Genomic DNA, 24424 nt, shown 5'->3' with positions numbered 1-24424 from the left:
ACAGAAGTCTCTTTTATCGCTCTCGTTCACTTCCAAAAACGCCTAATGTAGGTACTCTATGATCAATATGCCTATTGCGATCTGATATCTAAGCTAGCGAAGCTGGAAACTCCAATATGTCCGGTGACTCACACGTAGGAATCTTGATGCAATATCTGCACAATGGGCTGCCGTCTTTGAGAATGACTCCAATATCTGGAGCGAAGATATAACGATCCGAGCTGTCTATGTCTTGTTGCTGGCGCTGAGCCTTCCCAATTATTCATTCAAACGTTTTTTTTTCCATACTTCGTTTCTCATTCTTCTCGAGGAAAAAATAGTGGTGTCATCCAGCATGGCTTCTGAGGACAATTTCAGAGACAACATACTTGGCCACTCAGCCGATGTACCCGAAGGCACACCTGAGGTGTCGGGGGTCGACTTCAACCACTACCAAGATCGCAATATCACAGTAGCTGAAATGCTTGACTCAATGAGACACACCGGCTATCAAGCTACTTCTGTTGCAGAAGCCGTACGAATCATTGATACGATGGTAACGTCCTATAGTAATCTTGGAACATCTCTCCTAACAAACTACCAGCGATCATGGCCTCGAACTCCCTCTCCCTCGCACCCAGAAATCCAATCCGAAATCTTCCTCGGCTACACCTCCAACCTAGTCTCCTCCGGTCTCCGTTCCACAATCCGCTACCTCGTCGAGCACAAGCACGTAACCTGCCTAGTCGCCACAGCCGGCGGCATCGAAGAAGACATCATCAAATGCCTTGGCCCCACATATTCAACACCCAGCTTCTCCGCCAACGACGCACAGCTCCGCTCCGACCATATCAATCGCATTGGCAACCTCCTCGTCCCAAACAACAACTATGTTTCCTTCGAAGACTGGATCACGCCCCTCCTCTGGAAAATGCTCGAAGAGCAAGAAGCTTCCTTCGCGCACCTGCAGCACCTGCACGCTCAGCGACAATCACAACCTCCTCCACCCAAGGGCGCGAGGGCGAAGGCGGGGGCACACGTCGACACCGACGACGAAAACCCCCTCATCTTCTCCCCCTCAACATTCATAGCCCGCCTCGGCGCCGAAATCAACGATGACTCCAGCATATGCACCTGGGCATATCGCAACAAAATCCCGATATTCTGCCCCGCGCTGACGGACGGCTCCATCGGCGACATGCTCGCTCAATTCATGATCCGCGCTCGCAACCGCGTCCCTGTCTCTCCTTCCCCTGTTCCGTCTCTCCACCCCTGGTTCTCCACCTCCCCCCTCCTCCTCGACATAGCGCGCGACATCGACCTCCTCAACAGCAAAACACGACACTGCCAGCTCCACGGGGCGAAGATGGGGGCGATCATCTTGGGGGAGGAGTGGTGAAACACCACATCATGAACGCGTGTTTGCAGGGCGGAGGCGCCGACGCGGCGGTGTATGTGAATACGGGCGTGGAGATGGATGGGAGCGATGCGGGGGCTAGGCCGGAGGAGGCGGTTAGTTGGGGGAAGTTGAAGGTTGGGGGGTTGAGTATGTTTATATTTCTTTCTGTTGTTTGAACCGCCCACCACTTCTTCCACCCCTTCTTTCACCCTTTTTTCGATCCTTTGTTTTGCTCTGTTGATAAGAGGACGAAGGAAGGAAGCGGGTCGCTGGAAGTGATGAAAGTGAGGAAGCATGATTTATTTATCTAAAATGCTGACGAGGACGCTTGCTTGTCTAGGTGTCAAAGTATGGGCAGATGCCACGATCGTCTGGCCACTGATTGTGGCTGCAACCTGGGCAAGAGTTCCAGAGAAAGGCGAGGAGAAGCGGGAAATACAAAGGGATGGTGCAGGCGAGAAGGAGGCTACGCATGAATGATAGAAGTAAGGATAGAATAGAGTGATGAAGGACGGCTGTTTCAGTGAGGAGCTGATCACATATATTTTGGATCCATGGATCTAATTTCAGTGGCATGTGCCTTATTCTCCAAGGAGACAAGAATGCGATCTGCTGTCTCAGACTAGAGATTTACTGAGAGAAGTCACTGGTGGCAGGCCTCATCATGAACTGAACAAATATCTTCAACAACCTCCCGGGGCAGACTACAGCTCTCGGGCCCAAGATGAAGCACATTTCCTCAGCCAGACATAGAGAAAAGGTCACATCGAAATGGATAGACTGTCTGATGCTACAATTTCGTCTGGATAAAATACCTATGCTCGAATAATAAAAAGAGAGTATGGATTCTCCGCTCCGAAACACCTCGCAAGCTATTGAGCAACAATCACTTCCACTATCTCTCTCTCGCTCTTCTGCTTTCACAAGTTCCATATTTCCCCTTGGTCGGGTCTCAATATCCGAATTATGCTCTCACCTTCTCCTACTATAGAATCTCCTAACTTTGATCACACCGTCCACCTAACCTTCACAACCCCCCTAACCCTCTCCCTACAAACCGGACAACTCTCCACCTGCCTCGCGCACCCCTCGCAAGCACAAACATGCCCACAAGCATAGAAAAGACTATCCATCTCCTCCTCATAGCACACCTGGCACAATTTCATCTCCTCGTCCGCGACCTCAAACTTCATCGTCCCTTGCCCGTGTCTCTTTCCCTTCTTCCACCCGCCTTCGTAAACGTTTCCCGTCTTCGCATACATCATCTGCCCTTGACCGGAAGGTTCATCGTGCTCCCATGCACCTTCATAGGTGTCTTTGTTCGCGAAGATCATTTTTCCAGCGGGCCCAGACTTGAGGCCGGAGGTGAAGGGGCCGGTGTACGTATCGCCGGTCATGGTAACGAGCGTGCCTTGACCGTGGGGGCGGGAGTATGATTGAGAGCCGGAAAAGTAGTTGGAGCCGAGATAGGAGGTTGTGCGTTGGGGGACGGAATATGCAGGATGGTAGGTTTGGGCGAGAAGATGTGAAATGTACTGGGATACGGTGGTAGGTTTGCCGGCAGCAATAAGAGCGCTGATCCTGGATTCATGATTAGTAGTCATAGGCTAGTTTTGAGGGAAGGGACTCACTGTTCTTCATTGGGACGGCGCTGCGCTATGAAGCACGCGCCGTCAGTAGGGACAATGATCTGGATATCACCAGGCAGAAATTCGGTGCTGAGAGTGAAGTTGTCGAAAGTCATATTTGATGTGACTAGGTCGTAGGCTTTGGAGAATTGGAATCGCTCATGATAGACATCCCATTGCTCTGGCTCCGATTCGGGTTGATCAGCATCAGTCATCTCATCATCCGAGTTTGGTTTCTTCTCGACGCCCATAGCCTTCATTATCTCGGACAGTACGCTGGACGCAAGAGGGGCGCTGAATGACGCAGTGCTTGATAGTGTCTGATTTTCCCAATCGAAAACTTTGAGGAAACAAAATACTTGACGCACCGCGGCCTTGGGTGGCTTCTTCGATGTCTGGCGAGGCTGACTAGCTGTTGGCTGGGGTGGGGGCGGCTGTACTTCGTTGTCATGAGCATCAGTCATCACAACGTCAGTATGGCTCGCTTCAAGGCCATTGTTCTCCTCTGCAATGATTGCTGGGGGACCAGAGGTCCCGTGCGCGTCACCCCAGGCGTCAGTCTGTTCTTGCGTAGGCGTTTCATTCGTTTGACTCGGCACTGTAGCACTCTCTCCTTCAGTGGTGTTACTCTGAGGTACAGCAGCAGACTCAGTAACAACTGGCTCAGAAGTAGAACCAGTAGTCAGTGGCGAGGTAGCAGTCTCAGTGGCATTTGACGCAGTAGTAGCCTCGGTAGCAGCTGGCGCAGTGGAAGTTCCGGGAGTAGTTGGCACAGTAGCAGTAGCGTTTTGCTCCTCTACTTGTTGGCTTGGTGCAGGTGGCTCGATGCTTGAGCTGGCATTTTCTCCAGTTGCTTGAGCAGCTACGGCTTGGCCCTCAGTCGTGCTCGTACTTTGCTGGTCCACCACAGGAGGAGTATTGTCTTCGGCCTCCCTCGCTGCCGTCTCAGCCTTTTTCACCTCTTCTAGGACCAGCATTGGATCTTCATTCTTAAGCTGCTGAAGGACTTTTCGAATGATAGCCAAATCTTGGCCTCCTAGCCAGAACCTACACCCTTCACTGAATTGAGGAACGACCTCCAAGGCCTCTTCTTTATGACGCTCAAAAGAGTAAAATGCGGGCGAAGAGCCAAGGCAAGGCTTTCTGGAATCAAGCAGCCAGATGTTGACTGGCTTGGTGGGGCCCGTATCCTTATGTTTTCCTAATATATGATCCAGTATTTTCTTGACCTCCTCCACCTTCACGGTCTCGGGAAGGGTAATTTGGCATACGTCCTCACTTTGGTTCCGGATTCGTTCTGACCAAGGGTCGAATGTCTCAATCTCATCTGTTCCAGAGAAGGCGTCACCACAGTAAAAGTACACCGATACCTGGACAGGAGGTTTTTCTTGTGAGGGTGCAGACGTGGTCTCACTATTTGCATTACTGACAGCTTGAAGTTCTGGCGTAGATTGAGTCTTGCGAGAGTCGAGCAGCTTTCGATCGAAAGGTGTTTCGAGAATCGATTTCAGAGAATCTGTGAGTGCATACATGACAACATACGCTACAGCAGCATTTTCTATCTTCGAAGCAGAGCTCTTCTTGTCAAGCACTGGAGGTCCGCTGCCTTCATGGGCCGTCGTAGCTTGCTTCGTTGTCAACACTGAAACCTTGCGCGAATTGCTCTCACCCGAATACTTAAGCCACCTAGTCTTAGGTCCAGCTGGTCTAATGACGGAATAGAATTCTTGTGATTCAAGCGAGCCGTTGTGCACAATGATGCCGTAGAGGGTATAGGAAGCATTCGAAAAGGTGATCTGCTCATCAAGTGCAATTTTGTGGCCCAGCTTCATCCATTTACGGTCGGCCTGGTCGAAGTGTTGACGGTGGAGCTCAATCTGCAACACTTTTGGATGCTTGGAGAGCTCTTGACGCTGTTGTGGAAAACACTCCCACGCTCGGAAAGCCTTCTCCAGGTGCTGCGAGGCAAGATCCACAGCTTCCTGAACACTTGTAGGCTCATGGGTGGAAGCGACAGCGGGGACATCCCGGCCCTCGGGCTGATATCTCCGCGACTGTGGATCTAGATTAAAGAGATCGGGCTGCTTAAGGAGAAGGATGTCTTTGAAGGCTTCTACATTTGAATTGCAAGCTTCTTCCAGCGATGAAGCATTCGAATCCTCAAATGTCAACAGGCGTCTCAAATGTTCCCACAACGCTACGACATCCATCTTTCGAATACCATCGAAGCTGTTGACATCCATCAATGTCGAAATCAGGCTCAGAGAAAGCTCCTTGGTCTTATCTGAGTATTCCCCCGTTTCTTCTAGAATAGCCCTCAACTCCTCCAATAAAGGCCTCGGTCGGATGTCAGGCTCAGTGAAGCAATCAGGAATATGTGCCTCGCGGATCATATTCAAGATTGGGGTGAGATGAAGCCATGTCGAAAGAGCAGAGATGACAGCGCTAGATTGGTCGGGTCGGACACATTTGAAGGCACGCACACCGGTCATTTCGATGCTGTCCCAGGCGGCCTTGTCTTTCGGTGCATGCCACCATAACGCATTAGTCTCATCCTTGAAGGTACGGATGTATACAGTGAATGCCAAGGTGTCATTTCGAAGCATGGCCTGACGCTGAAACCGCTTTCGCTGGTGAAGATCATCCCACGGACCGTGGAAGCGCGTCCAGCCCCAATCTGGATTTTCATTATAATAGCTATGGGCGCTTTTCTGCTGAACATAGACTCGTGGCTCATTCGGGTTGTACATGACACAACATACCTGAGCGGGTACACGCCATGGCTTGTCACTATCGGGAGTAGCTTCGGTCGCTTGTGACTGGACTGGCTGTGCAGTAGTAGCCGGATGCTCTGTTGTGGTAGAGCCGGCATCAGGCAGTGTCTGACTTTCTTCCATGGGTGCACTACTCATTTGCGTGTCGCTCGCCTCACCTTCAGTGAGAGGGGCTGCTGCTACTGGTGGGACATTTTCTTTATCCTTATCCTGCTCACTCTCCTGCTTTTCTACCTCCTCATTTGATTTAGGAGAGCATTCTAAATATACACTCACTTGTTCGGTGCCATCATTTCCCCTTGGATAATATTTAATGCTCCAATAGTAGTCTCCGATCTTCACAGACGGAGACCTCATAATCCGCTCCTTGTTTGGCTTGTCCGGTGTCCCATGCACACCTTTGAGAGTCCACGAAATCCTACCTATTTGATCTGGAATGTACTCGGGGTCATCAATTGACTCGAATGTAGTCTTTTCCCAGTGCTCATGATCAGTGGCCAAGGGCAAATTTTTCTCCGCTTCTTCGATGGATTGAATCTCTCGTTCGTCCGGTGAAGAAGTGTCCTCCTTGAAACTCGCCCAATATGGGTTTTCTTCGTCGTCGCTTGAGCTCTCACTCGAGTCATCTCTATCCTCTTCACGCTCCCGCTCCCTCTCTTCCCGGCGTTCTCGTCTTCTTGACTCGACAGAGTCTTCTCTCTGAGGTGGGGGAGGTTGTCTGCTTGCTCGGATGCTTTCAAGGGCGCCAGTGGGAATGGTGACTTGGACGTTGCCACTTTGCTGATCAATGCCATTCATATTGAGCGAGAAGGTTGGAGTGTCTAGCAACGTTGCGATGCCGTTCGAGCCCATGCTAATGTTCGCAGTCATACCAATTCGAAGAATGTTGTTAATGGTATTTGTTGTCTCGGTAGCTGCTGGGGGTGGAGGCTGCGTGCTCGTAGGAGCAACGGTCACCGGCGGTGGATCTTGGGTGGTGTCCATGGGTTCACCATCTACAGCAGCTGGTTGCGGAGCGGTCTCCGGGGTTGATTCAGACTGTTCAGGTGTGTTTCTCCCTGTTTCTGACCTCGTATCGTCACTGTCTTCGTCCGTCTCCATTCTATCGTGGCTTTGCCCCGGAGGTACAGGCTGCACCGGTTGATTTTGTGTTGGGGTTACAGCCGCCTCATTTGCAGCTGCGGTACTTGAAGGCTGGGGAGGGTCCATGGTCTGAGGCAGGGGAGGAGGTGATCGAGTTTGGGAACGATGGCGATTGAGCGGTTGTGATGGAGCGTCTGATGTGGAAGGCAGAGGAGGACTGGCGTAGCGGATATGTCGTTGATGATGAGGAGATGAGGGAGGATCGGGTGGTGGAGGGTCGTCGGTTGGATCTGAGATGGAGGAAGGTGCAACCTCCATTCTTGTCACTGGGGTGAATGATCCAGTGGACCTTTGACGATCTAGTGAAGCTTGTAGTGAAGGTCACCGCGCTGAGGATGTCTGTTTGAAGGGTGTGAGAAATCTTCTGAATTTTACGGTGTTTATGGTGCAACACTCTGTAGCGTGAGGTAGTATAACAGCGTGAAATGTTACAGTGTCACAGAGATGAGGCTGTAGCCTTCCAAGGCCTACAGTATTTGACGGTCGAATGATAATAATGCACCTCCGTATGAATCATGCAGCTTGGCCGTCTAAGTTTTTCCCTGATGGCATCTGCCGTTGGTCACACCGCCGGAGTGGTGTACCTAAGTTCCTAGTTGTACTGGCGCAAGGCAGCTCCGACGCCAAATGCAGGGATGTGGCCTAGCGGGCGCGGGGACTCTGTTTAGGGGCCCGTTAAGTGAGGTGGGGCCTTTCAGGCGGCCTTGGCACCCGAGATAAGCTCGGATAGCTCTAGACTCCCAGCCATATCTCCCCGCCAGCGCCAGCGCCAGTGGCGGAGCGGAAGACATCCCACGCCTTGACTATCGACAGCTTGACAACAATGTAAGTACCTCAGCTGGTGGCAACATGACAGTTATTTACTCCAATACTATCAACTACCGCCATTGACAGTGCTTCCCGCATGGCCATTGATACCTCTTTTTCCACCAACTGCCTTGGGGTCAACTCCTTTCCTCTTCAACTTCTTCCTCTTCGCACGTTCCACGTATGCCTCGTCTTCCTCCTCATCCCATCCTCCAAAATCATTTTCGCCAAGTGCATCTTCCTCCTTCTCCGGAATCGGCCTCTTATCATCTTCGACTATCTTGGACTCGCCATGTTTCCCATTTAGCTGACCCGCTCCGTTTGCCGTAGCTCCCGGTAGACTTGCTCCAGTTTTCTGGAATTTACTGACAAAGAACCCATCCACATTGTACTTATGCGGATAGTACCTCTTCGTCATCTTCATCCTCGAGTCAAATTGCTTGCCTTGATAGCTCACAAAACCGTCCACTCCAAAGGGCAACCCAGTCTCGACAAGTCTGATATTCGGCCGCTTGTTCAATGCATATTGAACTACTTGTTCGTTCTCCTCAATCGTCACACTGCAAGTCGAGTACACGATGTAGCCGCCTGTCTTGCTGGCGTGGTCGACTGAGTCAATGGCTGCGAGCAGAAGCTGTTTCTGCATGTGCGGCAGCAGCATGAAATCTTTCTCCGTCTTGTTCGTCTTGACACTTGCGTCCTTGGCAATGACCCCTGTGCCTGAACAAGGTGCATCAAGCAGAACGCGGTCAAAGCCACCCATCACCTTGGGAAATTCCCGAGCATCGTGGTTACAGATGATGGTATTCTTCACCCCAAGACGGTGCACATTGCCTATCAAACCTTTGGCTCGCGTCTTGTTGGCGTCATTGGCGAAAATACTACCTGTATTCTTCATCAGTGCAGCCATATAAGTCGTCTTCCCGCCAGGCGCAGCCGTCATATCAAGGATACGCTCATCTTCCTGAGGTGCTAGCGCCATGACCGGCAGGAATGAGGATGCTGCTTGAAGGATGTAGTGGCCCGCTAAATACTCAGGAGTTGCACCCAGTGGGACTTGGCTTTCAAATATCTGGAGACCGACTTTCGACCATTTGCCAATTGGTTCAAGAGTCACACCGCGATTGATCAGCGATTGCGCCAATTCTCTCCTGTGGGATTTGAGGGTGTTGGTGCGTATGACTACTGGTCGTGCGGTCTCATTAGCCTCGAAGAAAGCGAAAGCCTCTTGCGGCGTGAAGAGTTGGAACAGCTTCTCGGCTAGATATTCCGAGTAGCCGTAATATAAGCAGATATCTTTCACGAGTTGCGATGTATACTCCGCTCGAGATCGGCCTGGCTCAGCCAATTTGGCAAAATCACCAAGGACTCGCACTGTGTCTGTCATGCGCGTCCTTAGTAATTGCAAATCCGGAGCCAATCTTGCACTTGGAGTTTCGATATCTGAGTCTCCATCCAGAACTTGAGGCCGGTCGCCATCGATATTGGTCTGCAAAGTCGCTTCCTCAAGCTCCAGCTGCGCTATCTGTGCATCGTGTTCTTGTTTCTTGCCTAACCGTCTTGACAACCCCTCTATATTCGCCGCTGTTAGGTTTTCTTCTGCGTTCGAGTCGTCTTCCGAAAATTGCGCCTTGTCGTTTTCAAGATCTGAATCGTAGACTGATGATCCTGACGCCATGAAATCGTCTTGCAAATCCTCTTCCTGTGCGTCATCGGCATCGTCCGAGTCTACAAGCAAATCCTCGTCGATCTCATCGTCACCCCCAAGTAATTCAGTAGCATCTTCATCGGACGCTATCGATTCCTTCGTGGGTATCTTGTGGGGCGATGCTTTTTTGATGCCTCGCGCGAATTCGGTGGTGGTAACTGCAGGTTCTGTTTTCTGCTTCCTGTCTGTCTTTTTTGTACCATTCGATGTCTTTGGTTTCCAAATTGGCTCTTTGATTTCCCCTGAAGCTTTCCTTTTCTTTCCTCGCACATTCTCCTCCGCAATTGGGTCGTGCTTCTTCAATTTCGATACTTTCGACTCATCAAGCACGGGTGGAGGACCCTGCTTTTGCATTCGGCGAGATGGTGCCATTTTGAAGCCACGCTCAATGAATTCACACAGTCTTTGTATTATTCAAGCTTTCAAGAATTTTGTTGTTTTCTTATCGATAAGTAATGCCAAGACATTGAATCTGGTGAATTCAGGGCCCTCGGGCATGACGATGATGAGCTTCCGAATTCCAAACCTGCGATTAAAACATCATCACTATCAGGTTCACCTACTCAGCTCTCATCATGCCAGCACGTCGGCCAGCCCCCGGCCTAAACGTGCAGGCGAAGAGTTCGCTCGTACCCACTTCCAAGACGACGACAATCCCTCTGCCTCCAAGAAACCTCGCTTTGACGTGCGCAACCCGTCTGCGCTCGCCCCAGACGCTGTAGAAGAAGATGCCATGCTCGAAGCTGACGAGATCGGCAAGCGTGGACAGCAAGTGAAAAGAAATGCGGTGAACATTGATGGGTATGAGAGCGACAGCTCGAATGAGGGGTTTGATGCAAGGGCAGACGCAAAGGCCAAAGAATTGAAGGCACAGGGAAAGTCCAATGGGCGGGGCAGTAAGCAGGAGGTGGAAAATGACATGTTCGCGGGTATAGAGGAAGCAGAGCCCGGAGAGGGTGTAGATGGAGACGATGATGAAGAGCTCGCTGCTGAGGGAAAGCGGAGGAAGAAGGAGGTGAAGTTTCTGGATGAAAAGGAAATTGAGGGACAGGTGCTGAATAGTAAGAGTGGAGGTCACGTCAGTGCGGATTTCTCAGTGAATGGGAATGGGATTGCAAATGGAGGTGGCAAGGGAAAGGGCAGAGAGCAAGAGGAGGAGAGCAGCAGCGATGAGAGCGAGGTGGATGAAGAGGACCGTGCTGCTCTGGGTGAGGCAGATGAAGAGATTGGTGCAGGAGGGAAGAAGGAACATGCGCCGAAGGTGGATGCCTTTAATATGAGGAATGAGAATGAGGAAGGGAGATTTGATGCTTCCGGCAATTTTGTACGGAAAGCCGCGGATCCAGATGCTGTGCATGATTCTTGGCTTGTGGGCGTCAGTAAGAAGGACATGAAGCGAGCTAAAGAGGCATCCGACCAAAGAAACGAACAGCTTCGGGCCAAGCAGATGGAGGATGATAAGATGCTGACAGGTGACGTCCTGAAAAGTTTGATCTCAAATCTACAAATTGGAGAGACCGTGTTGGAAGCGCTCGCGAGGCTTGGGACAGGGAAAAAGGAGAAACCTAAGTGGCAAAGAAATAGGCGGAAGAATGGAGACGAAATGGATGTCGACAAGGAGAAGCCCCCTGAAGATCCCAAGGAGACGAGAAGGAAAGAAGCCGTCGAGGCTATTACTGAGGCAGCAGATTTACTGCTCACCAGAGGAAAGACGGAAATATACGACACGGAACGCGAGCTGCTGACAAGGCAATACACGCGGGAAACCGGAGAGCAGTGGGTTGACTCGCGGCAGGACGATGACGACGACACGAACGAAATCGACGAATCCAGACATTGGCAATACAGATGGTCTGACGGCAGAGACAGAGTTGAAGCGCATGGACCTTATGATAGTAAAATGATGAAAGCGTGGATTGATGCTGGATATTTTGGTGACGGCGTTGAATATAGAGAAGTTGGGACGAGCGATTGGTTGAAAGTCCTTGATCTGTAACCCTGTGATACCCCAGCTCAATGTAATTGTATAGTACATCGTCGTCATCAACGCTCGAATACTTTTCTTTACTTGGGTATTATAACAGCTCTATCTCTTGATCTGAATCGCTGGAACGCCATGGAGTCAATAGTGCCACATCTGGGTATCGTTACGACACCTCCATAGCATCACCGTTAACGATTGCGAACTGCACGCTACCTTCGTCGCCAATGAACCTCTTTTCAAACTCACTTACGAATGCTACACTCCGTTTTGGATCGTAAAATAGACGGTAACTCCGCTCGACATCTTGCGTATCGACGTCTTTACTTCTGCGTTTCTGTGCAATCAAGGCTGATGTTGTGATTAAGTTGCTTGCATACCGTAGACCCGTCTCGGATGCAGTTTTCGTTAGTAATTCCAAGGCATTGGTTGTGATTTCGACCTCCTCCTCCTGCGCTCTTATGGCCAGGATTTGCCGCAGCTCATCCGCGCCATATGCTTGGGTACTGACTATTACAACGCGGTCAAGAAAGTCCAAAGGCAGCCCGTGAGGAGATCTGTAATTGGTTCCGCGTATTCTCGAGTTCCCCCGGTTGCTGGCCATTATGACGATTGGGGCAAGCTCGTGCTCTAAGGCGCGGTTTATGTATGAGAAGCATTCGATGTCCAGCATGTGTACTTCGTCAATGAAGAGAACACCGGGGACGATTTCGGCTTTCCCCTCTTCCTTCCACTCACCCACCTTGGTGTTGATTTGATCCCGAACTTCGCTTCGTATCTCGCCGGTGTCGCCGGAGAAGAGAGCGAGAAAGCCTTGCGTTCGAGAATTAATGACATCTATCTCATGAAGACTGACAGTGTGCACAACCTCCTTGCGCTTTTGGAGCTCGCCGTCGGGGCATTGTACAAATTTAGTATCTGCGCCCATCGCATCATAGTCTCTTGACCTCGTGTAAGAGCGGCCCAATTTGGTGATCTTGCCTGACGATTTGTCTATTGAAATGACATCGCCGGCCATCACACGCTCTTTTGACATGGAGTCTATCATCTTCGTACCCATGTCATATATAGTCTCCATGTCAGTAGTTTTGATTGTGAGCTTGCCTTGTTTGTTGCCCTTCCTCATCATCGTCAGCATCTATTTAAGTGACGATGATGACACGACTGACCCCTGTGACGCTTCGGTCGATTTGAATTTCCACAACCTCTCCCTCTATCATCTCACTCTCCTCCTTTATCCTCACTCCTATTGACTTTCTAAAAGCTTGCGTTAAAGCCTCTGTCTTTGACATTTCTAGGGAGAAAATCTCCGACGACGCGAGTATAGTGAATGGCACATCGGCACCCAGTGATTGCGCCATACCCATGGCTATGGCTGTCTTTCCTGTACTGGGTGGTCCAGCAATGAGAACTGCTCTGCCTGCAATTTTTCCATCTTTGACCATTTGCAGTATGACGGCAGCCGCTTTTCGCGCTCGTTCTTGACCCACAAGGCCTTGTGAGGACGCTCGAGGAGTAAGTGTATCATCGTCTACTCCAAGACCGCGAATGTGTGAATGGGCAGCTATGAGGCTCAGACCGCGAAGGTCTCTGCTTTCAGAGACTGTGGTGATGCCCTTCACGCGGTCAGTTAAGGCTAAGTAAGAGCACACGTAAAGCTTGACCTACTGTCGCCATTTATCGATGTCTACTTTTCCCTCCTGGATGTTACTGGCAATGCGTCCTGACGAAAATGCGCATTCGGAATTAATATTGCGGCTCTGGACGCCAAGCCATTCAGCCTTGCCAAAATTAGTTCTAGCGTCAAATAATCATGAAGTTGTTTCGTTTAAAGCAACGAAGCAATCGATATACACAACCGACAAGAACATCCGATGTCTTCGCTTTCTGAGACTACGAAGGGAGCTTTTCTACCCGTTGTGCTCCGAATGTATTGTGATCGATTCTTCTCAATACTATGGCCTTGACTTTGGCCAAAGACATCTCCACTTTGGTGCTCACAAAGACCTTGGAGCCCTAAGGATTTGCAGCACAGAGTCTGTCCCCTGCAGTCCTCGCTGAGATGAATATACAGTGATTACTGAGCTGATATTTCCCTTCCTATGAAAGAAGACATTGATGGCTTCTCACACCTCTGCACTCTCTTCTGCACGGTGGGCGGTTGATGACTTTTGCCCAAAACAATGGGCGATCAAGGACTTTAATGGTCCACCGGAAAACTAGAATGGCTTGGCAGTCGGATGTTTTGGTCTTCCTCACGCGCTCTCTGCTCCGTCATCTCTCATTCCCCACACCATCGACAACACTTCCACGTCACCACTCCGGAACAAACGTTGCCGTACAACCATCTCACCAACGTCGCGTACCTCCTCTAAAACTTACAAGCACCTCACAAATACAAGAGACGCGAAATGGCTGGCGGAAAAGGCAAATCTACCGGTGGGAAGGCTGGGCCCAAGGAGGTAGCAGGAAAGAGTCAGAAGTCGCATTCGGCCAAAGCTGGTCTACAGGTGGGCCATCCTGCATTCCCGTTGTTTGCGCACTGAAAATGTGGTGAACAACGCGTCATGATGTCTGCCACAGACATTCCTGTGGTGCGCTCGTAGGATCTATCGTGCTGATGTGAAGAGCAGTTTCCATGTGGTCGTGTTAAGCGTTTCCTCAAGAATAACACGCAAAACAAAATGCGCGTTGGCGCCAAGGGTAAGCACTCTCCAAGCTTGCTTTGCCCGTCCCTGATTTTCTGACTCATTCCACAGCTGCTGTCTACGTAACTGCTGTTCTCGAATACCTGACTGCCGAAGTCCTTGAACTTGCTGGTAACGCAGCCAAAGACCTCAAAGTCAAGCGTATCACACCTCGTCACTTGCAACTTGCGATTCGTGGTGATGAAGAGCTGGACACCCTTATCAGGGCCACCATCGCGTTTGGAGGCGTCCTGCCACACATCAACCGCGCTTTGCTTCTGAAGGTCGAGCAGAAGAAGAAAGGTAAAGAGGCGTGAATGGATTAGCAGGGTTGCTTGTGTGATGAAACATGTAACAGGGTCAGAAAGGTTTGCTACGATATGGGATGTGAAGCACGGCGTGGTAGGATAATGATCTTTGGAGAGTGCTTGCTGCGGCAGTACTTTGCCTTGCAGCACCTATGATCTGAGCAAAGCATTTTTCAATTGTTGCTCCAGTCTGTAAATTTATAGCACACTATGAAGACATTCCTCACAGGTCCTTGAAGGACGCCGCTCGATCCACAAAGACTTTTATCAATGGTTGAAGACCCGCTTGCTGTTGAGAAACGTGCTTCGAGTCTAATGCAGATCTGAATACAAATCGCTTGATCAGACCAAGGCTCTCTGCGATATGACCAGCGCAGATTTGTCAAAAATGCACACGATCGTCCAATCACGAAGGGCCCAAAAGGGAGCCCGTCGACTTCACCAGAGAGTATGGTTGTTCTATGCCGCACATCCTGACAAGTTGTCGCCACGAGACTACTGTTCTTGGGAAAATCCACTGGAAAGACGTACACCTCAAAGGTACGATACGAGGGCCAAGCCGTATCCCATGAAGCTGCATCAACATCAACATCCTTTGACACACAAGATTATGTGACTCGTTTGTCATGGGGCTTCACAGCTGAAGCTACAGCAGACTTGAGACTGAGAACAGAGAAAGGGACACCTGCAAATTTTAAGGCACAAGACAGCAGCAGCGAGCATGTTCAGATGCATCGGAACCTATGATTACATGAGGACGAATGCAGCAACCTCGATTTTGGACGAATGATGACTGTCAAGGGTACCATGTTCTCTGGGAAAGCGCGATTCAGCCAGGAATAAAAAGAAAGCCCAACGCTCGGCAGTATCCGATACTCCTAACAATGAATCAAATGATGATGTCTCGCTATAGGTCGGACTCAATGCCATTCTCGCGAAAATCGAGTATCCGAGGGTTTGTCTTAAGACAATGGAGTTTCCACCACAAACGTTTGACAAAAGGTCAATCACGTTCACAAAGACTGATTGCTGCGGCTTACCGAATAAGCCATTATCGTCCTCAACGATTGCTTCAACTCAGACAATCGCTCAATGCTGCTCAGTATCATTTGAAAGTACTTTAAAAGTCATATTGACTCGGGCCCAGGACGCTCCAAACCCAACTGTAACTGTTGTCCGTCCTGTGAGCTTTCAGATAATCTCGACGCCGTCACTTTGCCAGTCTACAGGCCTGCTCGTCACTCGTTGCCAATCATATTAATTTAGCCTACCCAGCGTGATTGCGATGAGTCAATCACATTCTTCCGGTTCTGCGTCCATGTCAACGGTAGGTGGTGGCCTTCCTATACAACCACCTCCCGGTTCTGCGCGCATGACAAGGTCAATTGGTGGCTTTCCAACACCACCATGGGGTGCTCGGCCGCCGTTATCGCGGAAAACTGTGATGAAAAATCTCGTGAGAAACACTAGGAAAGAAAGGTCGAAATATCAACACAAAAAGAACCTTCCCGTGTCAGGCAACGGAAAGGCGGTGCTGATCGAGCGAGAACGTGATAGAAAACTGTTCGTTTGTAAAATCATTGCCCTGGGCACGCATGCACCATCTGATTGGCTCCACGAGGTTCGGATCGTACGTGCTCGTCGTCGAAATGAACGAATTGTCCGCACCGTCAAGACCACTAGTCATCTATTACCAACCGAACCACCACCCCAGGGCCAGATTTATACAGAATACTGCGATGCAGGCGACCTCTTTGACATGATTTTAGGGTATAAGAGTAAAATGATAGAGCCACCTGAAAGTCTTGTTTGGCACATCTATCTACAAATGGCTCAGGGACTGGCTTTCTTACATCATGGCTACCATCATGAGGATGATTTCCCCTCTGTCCCACAAGTCTGGGATCCGATTATACATGGCGACATCAAACCGGATAACGTGTTCTTGCGCCGCAACCAGCGGCATCCTCAACTTTTCCCCGACGTTGTGATTGGAGAATTTGGTACCGCCTCGAAAAATGAGGATAACAGAATTTTGGGAACTCCTTACTGGGCAGCGCCTGAGTGTAAGTCTACTGCGAAAGCAGATGTCTGGAGCATGGGTGCGTGCGTACAGAATCTTGCCACTGGACGCGGACCAATGATAGACCAAGACCGAGCCCAGCGCGTTAGCACTTCTCAGTTGGTCCACTTTGGAAAGTATACGAGACAAGTTCTAGAGCTCGACAACTATAGCAACGAGCTAAATGAGTGCGTCAGGGAAGCCATGCAGATTGACGAAGACGAAAGAAGGACGAGCTTAGAGATCGTGAAAGTCATCACGGCGCTGGTCATGCTGGGCGTGCCACGCTAGTCAACAATGCTGTAAGAGTATGTCAAAAGAAGGTGACAAAGATTCATGAGCCATGTATGTTTCTGATTAGTTACTGCAATTATATTTTCCACTTTTCTTTCCTGTTCCGTTCTTAGAGGCTCAAGAATATTGGCAAAGACCATCTTTTTGCCACATGTCTATGAATACGCTTTCTAGAAATTTTTTCGTTCTTTTTCCCTTACCGCACTGAGATTCGATGAATAGCCAAAGACGTCAGATTCAAGCCTGCTCAAAGGATCGGCCAGCAAATCAAACCATTGAAACTACAAAGGCTTCCCTATCGTCATTCAGAATTCTAGTGCGACTGCCCAGTTTCAACCTTGTGGTTAGCTGAACACGGCTATTTCAGATCTGTCCAAGAGGGCCAGAGATTAGCGCTTAGTCTTTGGAGCTTATCACACGCATCTGGCAGTGGTTCTCACAGATATGGCAGGCTCGGTGAGAAATTTCCTTGGAAAATTACGGAGTTTTCAAACATTGCTGACAGTGCTAGTACCATCTGCAGCCTCGCCGACGGATAAATCTGCTTTATCCAAGACGGCGATAAGCTCAAGCTGCCTAATTTAACAATGCTTCTAGGCATTATAGGTCTAGTAAGAAATAATCAGAAAAGTTTCAGTATTTTCGAAACGCCGCTAACGATGCTACTACTTTTGGCAGACTTCTTAGCTATTAAACAAGTCTTGTTTAAAACGGCAGCAAGCTAAGAGTGCCTCATCTTAGTGAAACTTCTATGTCTAGCAGGTTTGGTAAGAGGTTTATTTAGAAACTTACAATATTTCTAAAATACCGCTAATAGTGCTAATACCTCTTGCAGACTCTTCCGTCGATAGATCTACCTTCTCCCTAGCGGCAGCAAGTTAGACCTGCCTTGTTTAACATTACGCAGCGCTGCTAATGGTTATAAACGTTCTGTTATTTTACATCTCCGGTTTGATATCAAATCTAAGCATTCCTAATCCGGCGTTAGCGCGTACTAGCGTCTTTTCCCCTAGCCAAAATATGCTCGCTTCGCGTCTGCAAACACCATATTATACTATTTTCAAGAATTTCCTGCCTTCTCCGCTTTGTATTATCTGGTATTTATGTCAGATTCATACCGTAACTACCTTGAAGATCTTGCCACGGGCCGCCTCCCCCCTAACTTGTACCACTTTAACCCCTTTCATTCACTTTTAGGCTGCCTTCTAACTCACTCTCAGCCCCACCACCTTCATCAACCTCCACGCCACTATGAAGTGGCACCCCGAAGACGAAATCCGTCTTTTCGCTCACACACTCGAAGTGCACGCTATTAAACCTAACCTATCTGCCTTAGCTGCTCGCATGGGACCTGGTAAGCTGAATCTCATCCAAACATCACCCAAGTGCGGGGTTGGAGTCATCTTCGTTTCATTCTACAACTCCATCCCTTCACTATCACACCAAGCGATGATATGTTGACATCTATCAATGAAGATGTGACTGCGAAAGCCTTGTCGCATCGATTCGCTCTAATCCGCTCACGTATCGCTACTAACTCTACCAACGACCCCAATCACATGCTCGTATCTGCTACTCCTGAGAACGTGGCATTCAGTGCAGCCAACAGCACCGCTACTAAGCACAACGACACTACGAACATTCTTGCTTCCCATACTACGAAGCGTAAACGCAAAGCAAAGGATGATAACTCGCTCCATGACTCTTCTGACGCCGCTACTGATCTTACTCGCCACCAAAGCAAGAAACGCAAGATTACGGGTGAGGACCTCACCAGAGCTTTCTGTGTGTTAGCTGACAGTTCTACAGTCAAGAAAGAAGATGATGACAGCGCAATGAAGGATGTAGACGAACACGACAGCAAGGATGAGGACACCGATGTGACTGTGTTCAATTTGTAAGCAGCCCTCGTTGAAGACTTCAAAAGGATATTTGCTGACAGTCTTCCCAGGAACGGATGAGGGTGGCTGAAGCTATTGATATCAAGATATGTCATGAGAGCTCAGCAGATGATTGATTTTGAGACGGCCAGATATGCGATGGTGGATAAGCACAGGTGGATAGGACCTGACGAAGACGGATGGATTTTCAAACAGACATTGTAATGAGCGGAGCCTTTTTCCTTTCTTCTATCAACTATTACGAGCACCTGCTCCAGTCTGTACCATAACATCAATCAAGCCTGACGTGGCTTTCCTTCGGGAACAACTGGTCCCCTGTCTTCGCTGTGTTCTCTGCAAATGTGACCACTTTTTGCGCCCGTGGTAGTGTCAAATTCCTCGTCCTTCCACAACACAGCCACCGAATCTGTTGAGAGTACGTCTGCCTCCTTCCTACTGCTCTACTGGCTTGTTTTCTGACATCTCATCTAGGGACTGAATTCACATATCCCCGCCGCGGCACTTCTGCGTTGAGACCGTCACCGTACCCTCCCAATCGCTCAGCGAGCCTCTCAGCAGTCGCATTACGACCCCTGGCCCATCCACCCCCTGTCCTACTTGAGCCAACTCGACTTTCCCTCGACACTCGACCAACGAAGTTCCAATCTACGATGAGAACATGCGAGGAACTCATCGGTATAGCAGCTTGGACGCATTTCCTCAACCCTGGCCGGCGCCACCACGATTCCTGACTCAACGACCGTGATATCAAGCATCTGAAAAAGCTGTGGACATAATCAGGAGGCGAGGAGACAAGCAGGCGCCCTTCAGGGGCAAGATGAGCCCTGGTCTGATCCGCAAAGGACGTAGTACTGAGTGTGCACAAGCCTGAAATGATGAGGCTGGTTAAAAGTAAGACCACGAAGCTTCCGAGTTCTGATCAGTAAAGGAATTTGCACAAAGGAGAGCTACTATTGAAGCCAGCTTTCATAATGAATACAAATGCTATTGGTTCATATTCTATTCCTATGATGCACGGAGTCCTAGCAAGATTCAAGCCATCCTACGCCCTGCCGGGCGCCCCTTCCACTCTCATAGCTCACGCCTTGTCTGATCACGCCGGCGAGCTAAAGATACCTTCCATTACTATTGCATGTCCTAATCCGTCCGTCACTAGCTCCTGAATGTTGCAAAGCAGACGCCAGATGATCCTCCACCCCCCAATCGAGCCACTGCAATGTAGTTTTCTCGTTCTTGCGACCAATTAGAAGTAATGCTTGTAATCGGGACACCACTCCGCCGGCTTCTTCCCTAAGAGTTTCGACAGCCAGCCTTGTACGAAAATAATGTCTGTACCACGGGGCCTCGGTAAGCCTTTCGCTGTTCATGGTCAGCCATCGAGGTAAAGCGTCCAATTGCTCCACTCACGCCAGTGACCGAGCAACTCAATCATATTTGACGACTTTTGGTATGCGGTAATGAGCTCATCTTGGTGCTGGTGGGTGAGTGTCAGTGAGTGTCAAAGTAAGGCGAAGAGGTAGCTACCTTCTCGATGTCCGCCTTGGTGATCTTCATCTGGATTTCTGGTTCAGCTAGGCTTGCAGGCATTGTGCCTTGGGATGTTGTACGTGGACCGCGTCTTGCGACTTTGGGTCTGTGATAGATACGTGATTCAAGAGATTTTCCAGATGCTTCTTATAATCTTCGAGCGTTTCTGTGACAGGGGTCTGGTCTTGGTCGTTGGGAGCACTCTGGTTGGTATCTTCTTCTTGACCCATTATTCACGATGTTTCAGACGAGCGGTGGCAAATGATGATCGGGAACTGATTCACTGAAAGCGACGTGGCGAGGTACTGCTGTCGAAGACGAAGACACACTTCTTTGAAGTCAACTACTGCAAAAGTCTCAGTCGTCTTTGGCGTTGATCCAATACCTTTGTTCTGTGGAGAAGTCTTATCTGAAGCGAAGTGTTTGAGTCTTCGAAGTTCAGGCGCAGGAACGGCGGCAGATTTGTAGTCATTCACCAGGGCGACCCAGAATGGATTGCTTATCAATCAGCGGATCAGAATGGGGGAATAGAGGCGGAAGCTGTTGCACTTACCCGAATTGTACATTCCTCCATCGTCTATGGGCAGTCCATGGGCAGGCGGAACCTCGCTGGCATCGATCATGGGTCTAGACTTTTGCATCGAAAACACTGGCGTTGAACAGCAGCAAGCACAAACCCTCGTATGTTCTAGAATGGATTGAAATGCTGTTGAGTCTTGTCATTTAATCACCTCGCGATTCATCACAGGCATGGGAGCCAAGGTGGGGACAGTAGAAAAATTGCAATATTGGTGCAAATTTCTAGCAGGCGAAGAGCACATATCGGGCTTAGCGATCTTCAGTTGCACTTCGAGGATAGATCGAGTCTTGCTAGGAAGCGACGTAGCACCGTAGCGTAATTTCAAATATACTCACCGCCGAAGATCCACCATTGTCACGCGCACTCTATTTTCCCCATATCACGCACACTCGTAGATTGCTAATGCTCTGAAGGGAAAATTCTTGCCGGATGTCTTGTAAAATAACTTTGCATCTGCTTCATCTCTTCTTTTAGCTGCTGAGATGCTATTGAAGTTCAGGAAGGGGAGAAGAAGTCGCTTGACCATGGAAATCTCGTGAGGTAATCGAGCTTAAAAGTGCGTACTGTGATGATGGCGGGGCTTGGATGGTGCAAGGCTCGTTGACAAGGCTGTAAAAGTAGATCGGCTGGAGACTGTAATAGCACTCTCAAATGATCCATAGTCTGTAGTCCGTGCCCATGTCGGAACCTTTGAGGTCTTGGTGACGGCTTGTTCCTGGTTGTTTGCATTCTGCCATTTCTCGTATGAGGCTCATTCATTCATGAGTTGTAGAGCCCTAGCTTTGATTTTCGTCTGTGGACTATGCCAAGTACACAGCGTCCACGGAGCTTTTCGTAGGAAGATCCCCTCTGGTCGCTCACCTAAACAGCCCGATTCAAAGAGGGTAAGGAATGACTGTCAGCCGCGTAAGCCGTTATCAGCAGGTCGAAAGTTTGAGGACACGAAGAGGGTTGGTGGTGAAGATGGCTCAATTAGCTATGTCGACAATTCCCGTTGAACTTGACAGGTTTTCCAAATCTTTGGTCCAGTGTCTCTATTTCATCCAAACAGCAAATCTTATAGCTGCTGCCGCTGCTCTTTTAGCTAGCCAGATTCACTAAAAGAAGTTGAGGAGTCTTCTCGGTCGTATCTAGGATCAGTAAGAGTCGGAGTCCTCGTAGTCGTAGATGAGGAGGGTAGTGACAATCAAGGCACGTCAGGGAGCGAATTTGCGTAGCCAGTCAATTCAGAAGCTCTTTAACAGCTCACAAGAGTGTTTGACAATTCTCTGGACCCAGAGCTGTGTACAACCAATGAGTACTTTCGTAGGCGTTTGTCAATTTCATTGGTAGGCACATTGGCGCCCGGTTCTTGAACTTGCTTGGACCGCGTGCCCATCAAGTACGGCAGCTCAGTGTTGACTCAAAGGCGCTCTTTATTTGCTCATGACACGCGAGGAGAAAGGAGATCCATGTTCTGCCTTCGACAGTGTCTGTGTAGCAAGATGTTGTGATTCTGGTGAGCCATTTATTTCTCCCTTGCACTACCTTCCATGCATGCCCACGGATAGGCTACAGGAATCGATCCACCCGTGATTGAAGTGCGTATGCATAAGCCGCAATCTTGATTGCCAACTGATTGAGGGGAGTGTGCACAAATTGTTGTAGACTGGAGGTTGTTGCTACCAGCCTGTCATTCATCTCTCTCATCCACAGTAACGCTAGCTTCATTACATGTTGATGTGCCCTGAGCTTCTGTTCTGTAGCACAACGCCTTCATACTTTAGGGTGCTGTGTATGGTAAACCACAAGGATTCGTAATCCCGCCATACTTGACGGCGGCTCCTTCTGAGTGCCCAGAGGCTACCTGTCGTCGATTCATGGGTTGTCTATTGCCAGAAAGTTCCAAGTTACTCTTCTCTCGTGAGATACCCGCAGTACTGGACACTGTTCAGGTGGTCTATGAGGCAATCCGGCTGGCTGCAGGGTATATCTGCAGGAGGGTAGATCTGCTTGAGGATGGATCAGCCGGAGCATGCTTCTACTGGAGCGTACACCTGCGGGAAGCATGTCCGTGTCATGCATTCTTGGTCAGAATATTTTCAAAGATGATTGCAGCTTTCGTTTTCTGCATGGAGTTCGTAGCTCAATATGCATGCTGTGAACGTTTTGGTTGTACTAGGAGTATCATGGAGGGTGGCTTTATGCAGGGAGCCTGCCCAAACAATTTTCTGTAGTATTTACGTAGGAAGGTAGCAAAGTGACCTCTTTCTGACTTGAAATTTCTTCGTGGAAAAGAAATGCAGGCAACCTAGCGGCCGATGTAGCCAAGACTTTGCAAACATCTCACGCTCTCCCGGAGACGCCAAGCGGGAGTCATTCATATTAGGTCGTAATCACTATGCCTTCTTGTGAACCATACCGTACCTCACACTTGTCGATTCTTGCCCTGTGCTCATCATCGTGTGATCCTTATGGAACACCCTTGGAGGACTTCCAGCGATCTGCCTGAAGCAGCTTCCTGACAGGCTTCTACCCCCAGGTCTTCGAAATTCACAACCGCCATGCCCGAGCACATCAGCAACAACGAAATCAAATGGACAGCATCGACAGCACAAAGGAAAGTGCACCAAACGATTGGAGGAGATCGACTACCTGCTGCGTATCTGCTACCTTGATGATTCACAGCGGCCAAAGCAGCTGGACACAGCCAGGCGATGGGTCGTAGCAGCTGTCGCGGAATACCTCCTCAATAAACAATGCCGATGTGCACTGGCAGGCTGAAGACACTACAAATCATGTGAGGGTGACTCAAGTAACTAGAAACTGTCGGAACTTAGTCGCAGGCCTTCCTCGCAATGACTTTCAAACGGTGGAGGTCCTTGACCTTACCGTAAAGTCCTGACCCTCACAGTCCTGACCAAGCGAATCGTTGAAACCACAACGAACAGCTTCGATTAATGTCCGACTGTAAAGCATCCTTATAAAGAGACTCAGGGGTACATCAACCGCTCGGGCCCAGAAGAATATTCCTAGCCTTGCCGATCCTCATCGCTATGCAGGAGATCTACGCTTTGGGCCCAATTGGAATGCCCAACGAGGAGGAGTCTACGCAGTTAACCGTTCCTGCACAACTAGCTCTTCGGTACCAATCGTGGCTAGATCATTAGAACTCTGCTAGGGTCCCAGACAAAGGAATGAGAATACCCTGAGCGGCGGTACAAGTTGAGCTCATTGAATGGATGGTGAATTGACGTGGCAAGTCCTTCAATCTCGCATCGGTATAATCGGAAACAATCAAAATACCGAGACTCTCACCTCACGATTCGCTCTGATGACCATGAGAAGTCGAGTGTACAGGGTTTCAAGAGCAAGATTTCAGGCAAATGATTAGGTCTTTCGATTACATAGAGAGAGCATCTGGCTGGCCACGTCTCGGCACTTAAAGTGGGTCGCGCCTTCTTTCCTCATGATCCTGGATCCATCTACAGAATGTCACTCATTAGGAGAAAGAGGTCTCTTCAATCGTGGAGGAACTTTATCAAAACGGTGAAAGACTATATGTCACAGTGCAGAGCCTCGACGACTCACATTGGACTCCAGTGCACCCAAAATCCTGGATTTTCTGAAGCCTGTAAGATCCTTCTGTGAAATGGCCTATTGAAGC

At 49.5% G+C, this 24424-nt stretch overlaps 9 protein-coding genes across 9 annotated transcripts; 6 read left to right on the top strand and 3 right to left on the bottom strand.

Moving 5' to 3' along the window:
* Positions 1–334: 334 nt before the first annotated feature.
* KY384_000188 (uncharacterized protein) lies at positions 335–1378 on the top strand (the record flags this gene model as incomplete). The annotated part of the gene is made up of 1 exon (XM_044808725.1): positions 335–1378. The coding sequence occupies one exon, from the start codon at positions 335–337 to the stop codon at positions 1376–1378; it is 1044 nt and encodes a 347-aa protein (XP_044665478.1).
* An 11-nt stretch (positions 1379–1389) lies between these two features.
* On the top strand, positions 1390–1858 carry DYS1 (Deoxyhypusine synthase; the record flags this gene model as incomplete). Its single annotated transcript, XM_044808724.1, has 2 exons — positions 1390–1525; positions 1719–1858. The coding sequence occupies 2 exons, from the start codon at positions 1390–1392 to the stop codon at positions 1856–1858; spliced, it is 276 nt and encodes a 91-aa protein (XP_044665477.1).
* Positions 1859–2428: 570 nt separating this feature from the next.
* On the bottom strand, positions 2429–6989 carry KY384_000186 (uncharacterized protein; the record flags this gene model as incomplete). Its single annotated transcript, XM_044808723.1, has 3 exons — positions 2429–2466; positions 2505–2959; positions 3010–6989. 3 exons carry the CDS (start codon positions 6987–6989, stop codon positions 2429–2431), a joined length of 4473 nt encoding a protein of 1490 aa, XP_044665476.1.
* Positions 6990–7797: 808 nt separating this feature from the next.
* Positions 7798–9810, bottom strand: KY384_000185 (uncharacterized protein; the record flags this gene model as incomplete). The annotated part of the gene is made up of 1 exon (XM_044808722.1): positions 7798–9810. The coding sequence occupies one exon, from the start codon at positions 9808–9810 to the stop codon at positions 7798–7800; it is 2013 nt and encodes a 670-aa protein (XP_044665475.1).
* A 203-nt stretch (positions 9811–10013) lies between these two features.
* KY384_000184 (uncharacterized protein) lies at positions 10014–11434 on the top strand (the record flags this gene model as incomplete). Its single annotated transcript, XM_044808721.1, has 2 exons — positions 10014–10059; positions 10083–11434. The coding sequence occupies 2 exons, from the start codon at positions 10014–10016 to the stop codon at positions 11432–11434; spliced, it is 1398 nt and encodes a 465-aa protein (XP_044665474.1).
* Positions 11435–11585: 151 nt separating this feature from the next.
* RVB2 (RuvB-like protein 2) lies at positions 11586–13096 on the bottom strand (the record flags this gene model as incomplete). The annotated part of the gene is made up of 3 exons (XM_044808720.1): positions 11586–12536; positions 12589–13035; positions 13088–13096. 3 exons carry the CDS (start codon positions 13094–13096, stop codon positions 11586–11588), a joined length of 1407 nt encoding a protein of 468 aa, XP_044665473.1.
* Positions 13097–13830: 734 nt separating this feature from the next.
* HTZ1 (histone H2A.Z) lies at positions 13831–14423 on the top strand (the record flags this gene model as incomplete). Its single annotated transcript, XM_044808719.1, has 3 exons — positions 13831–13929; positions 14053–14122; positions 14179–14423. 3 exons carry the CDS (start codon positions 13831–13833, stop codon positions 14421–14423), a joined length of 414 nt encoding a protein of 137 aa, XP_044665472.1.
* A 1309-nt stretch (positions 14424–15732) lies between these two features.
* On the top strand, positions 15733–16767 carry KY384_000181 (uncharacterized protein; the record flags this gene model as incomplete). The annotated part of the gene is made up of 1 exon (XM_044808718.1): positions 15733–16767. One exon carries the CDS (start codon positions 15733–15735, stop codon positions 16765–16767), a length of 1035 nt encoding a protein of 344 aa, XP_044665471.1.
* A 1254-nt stretch (positions 16768–18021) lies between these two features.
* On the top strand, positions 18022–18671 carry KY384_000180 (uncharacterized protein; the record flags this gene model as incomplete). The annotated part of the gene is made up of 2 exons (XM_044808717.1): positions 18022–18155; positions 18218–18671. The coding sequence occupies 2 exons, from the start codon at positions 18022–18024 to the stop codon at positions 18669–18671; spliced, it is 588 nt and encodes a 195-aa protein (XP_044665470.1).
* Between the last annotated feature and the right edge of the window lie 5753 nt (positions 18672–24424).

This window comes from Bacidia gigantensis (genome assembly GCF_019456465.1).
Source record: "Bacidia gigantensis strain McMullin 20006 chromosome Unknown contig_49, whole genome shotgun sequence".
NCBI lineage: Eukaryota > Fungi > Ascomycota > Lecanoromycetes > Lecanorales > Ramalinaceae > Bacidia > Bacidia gigantensis.
This window is presented reverse-complemented; position numbering and strand designations above follow the sequence as displayed.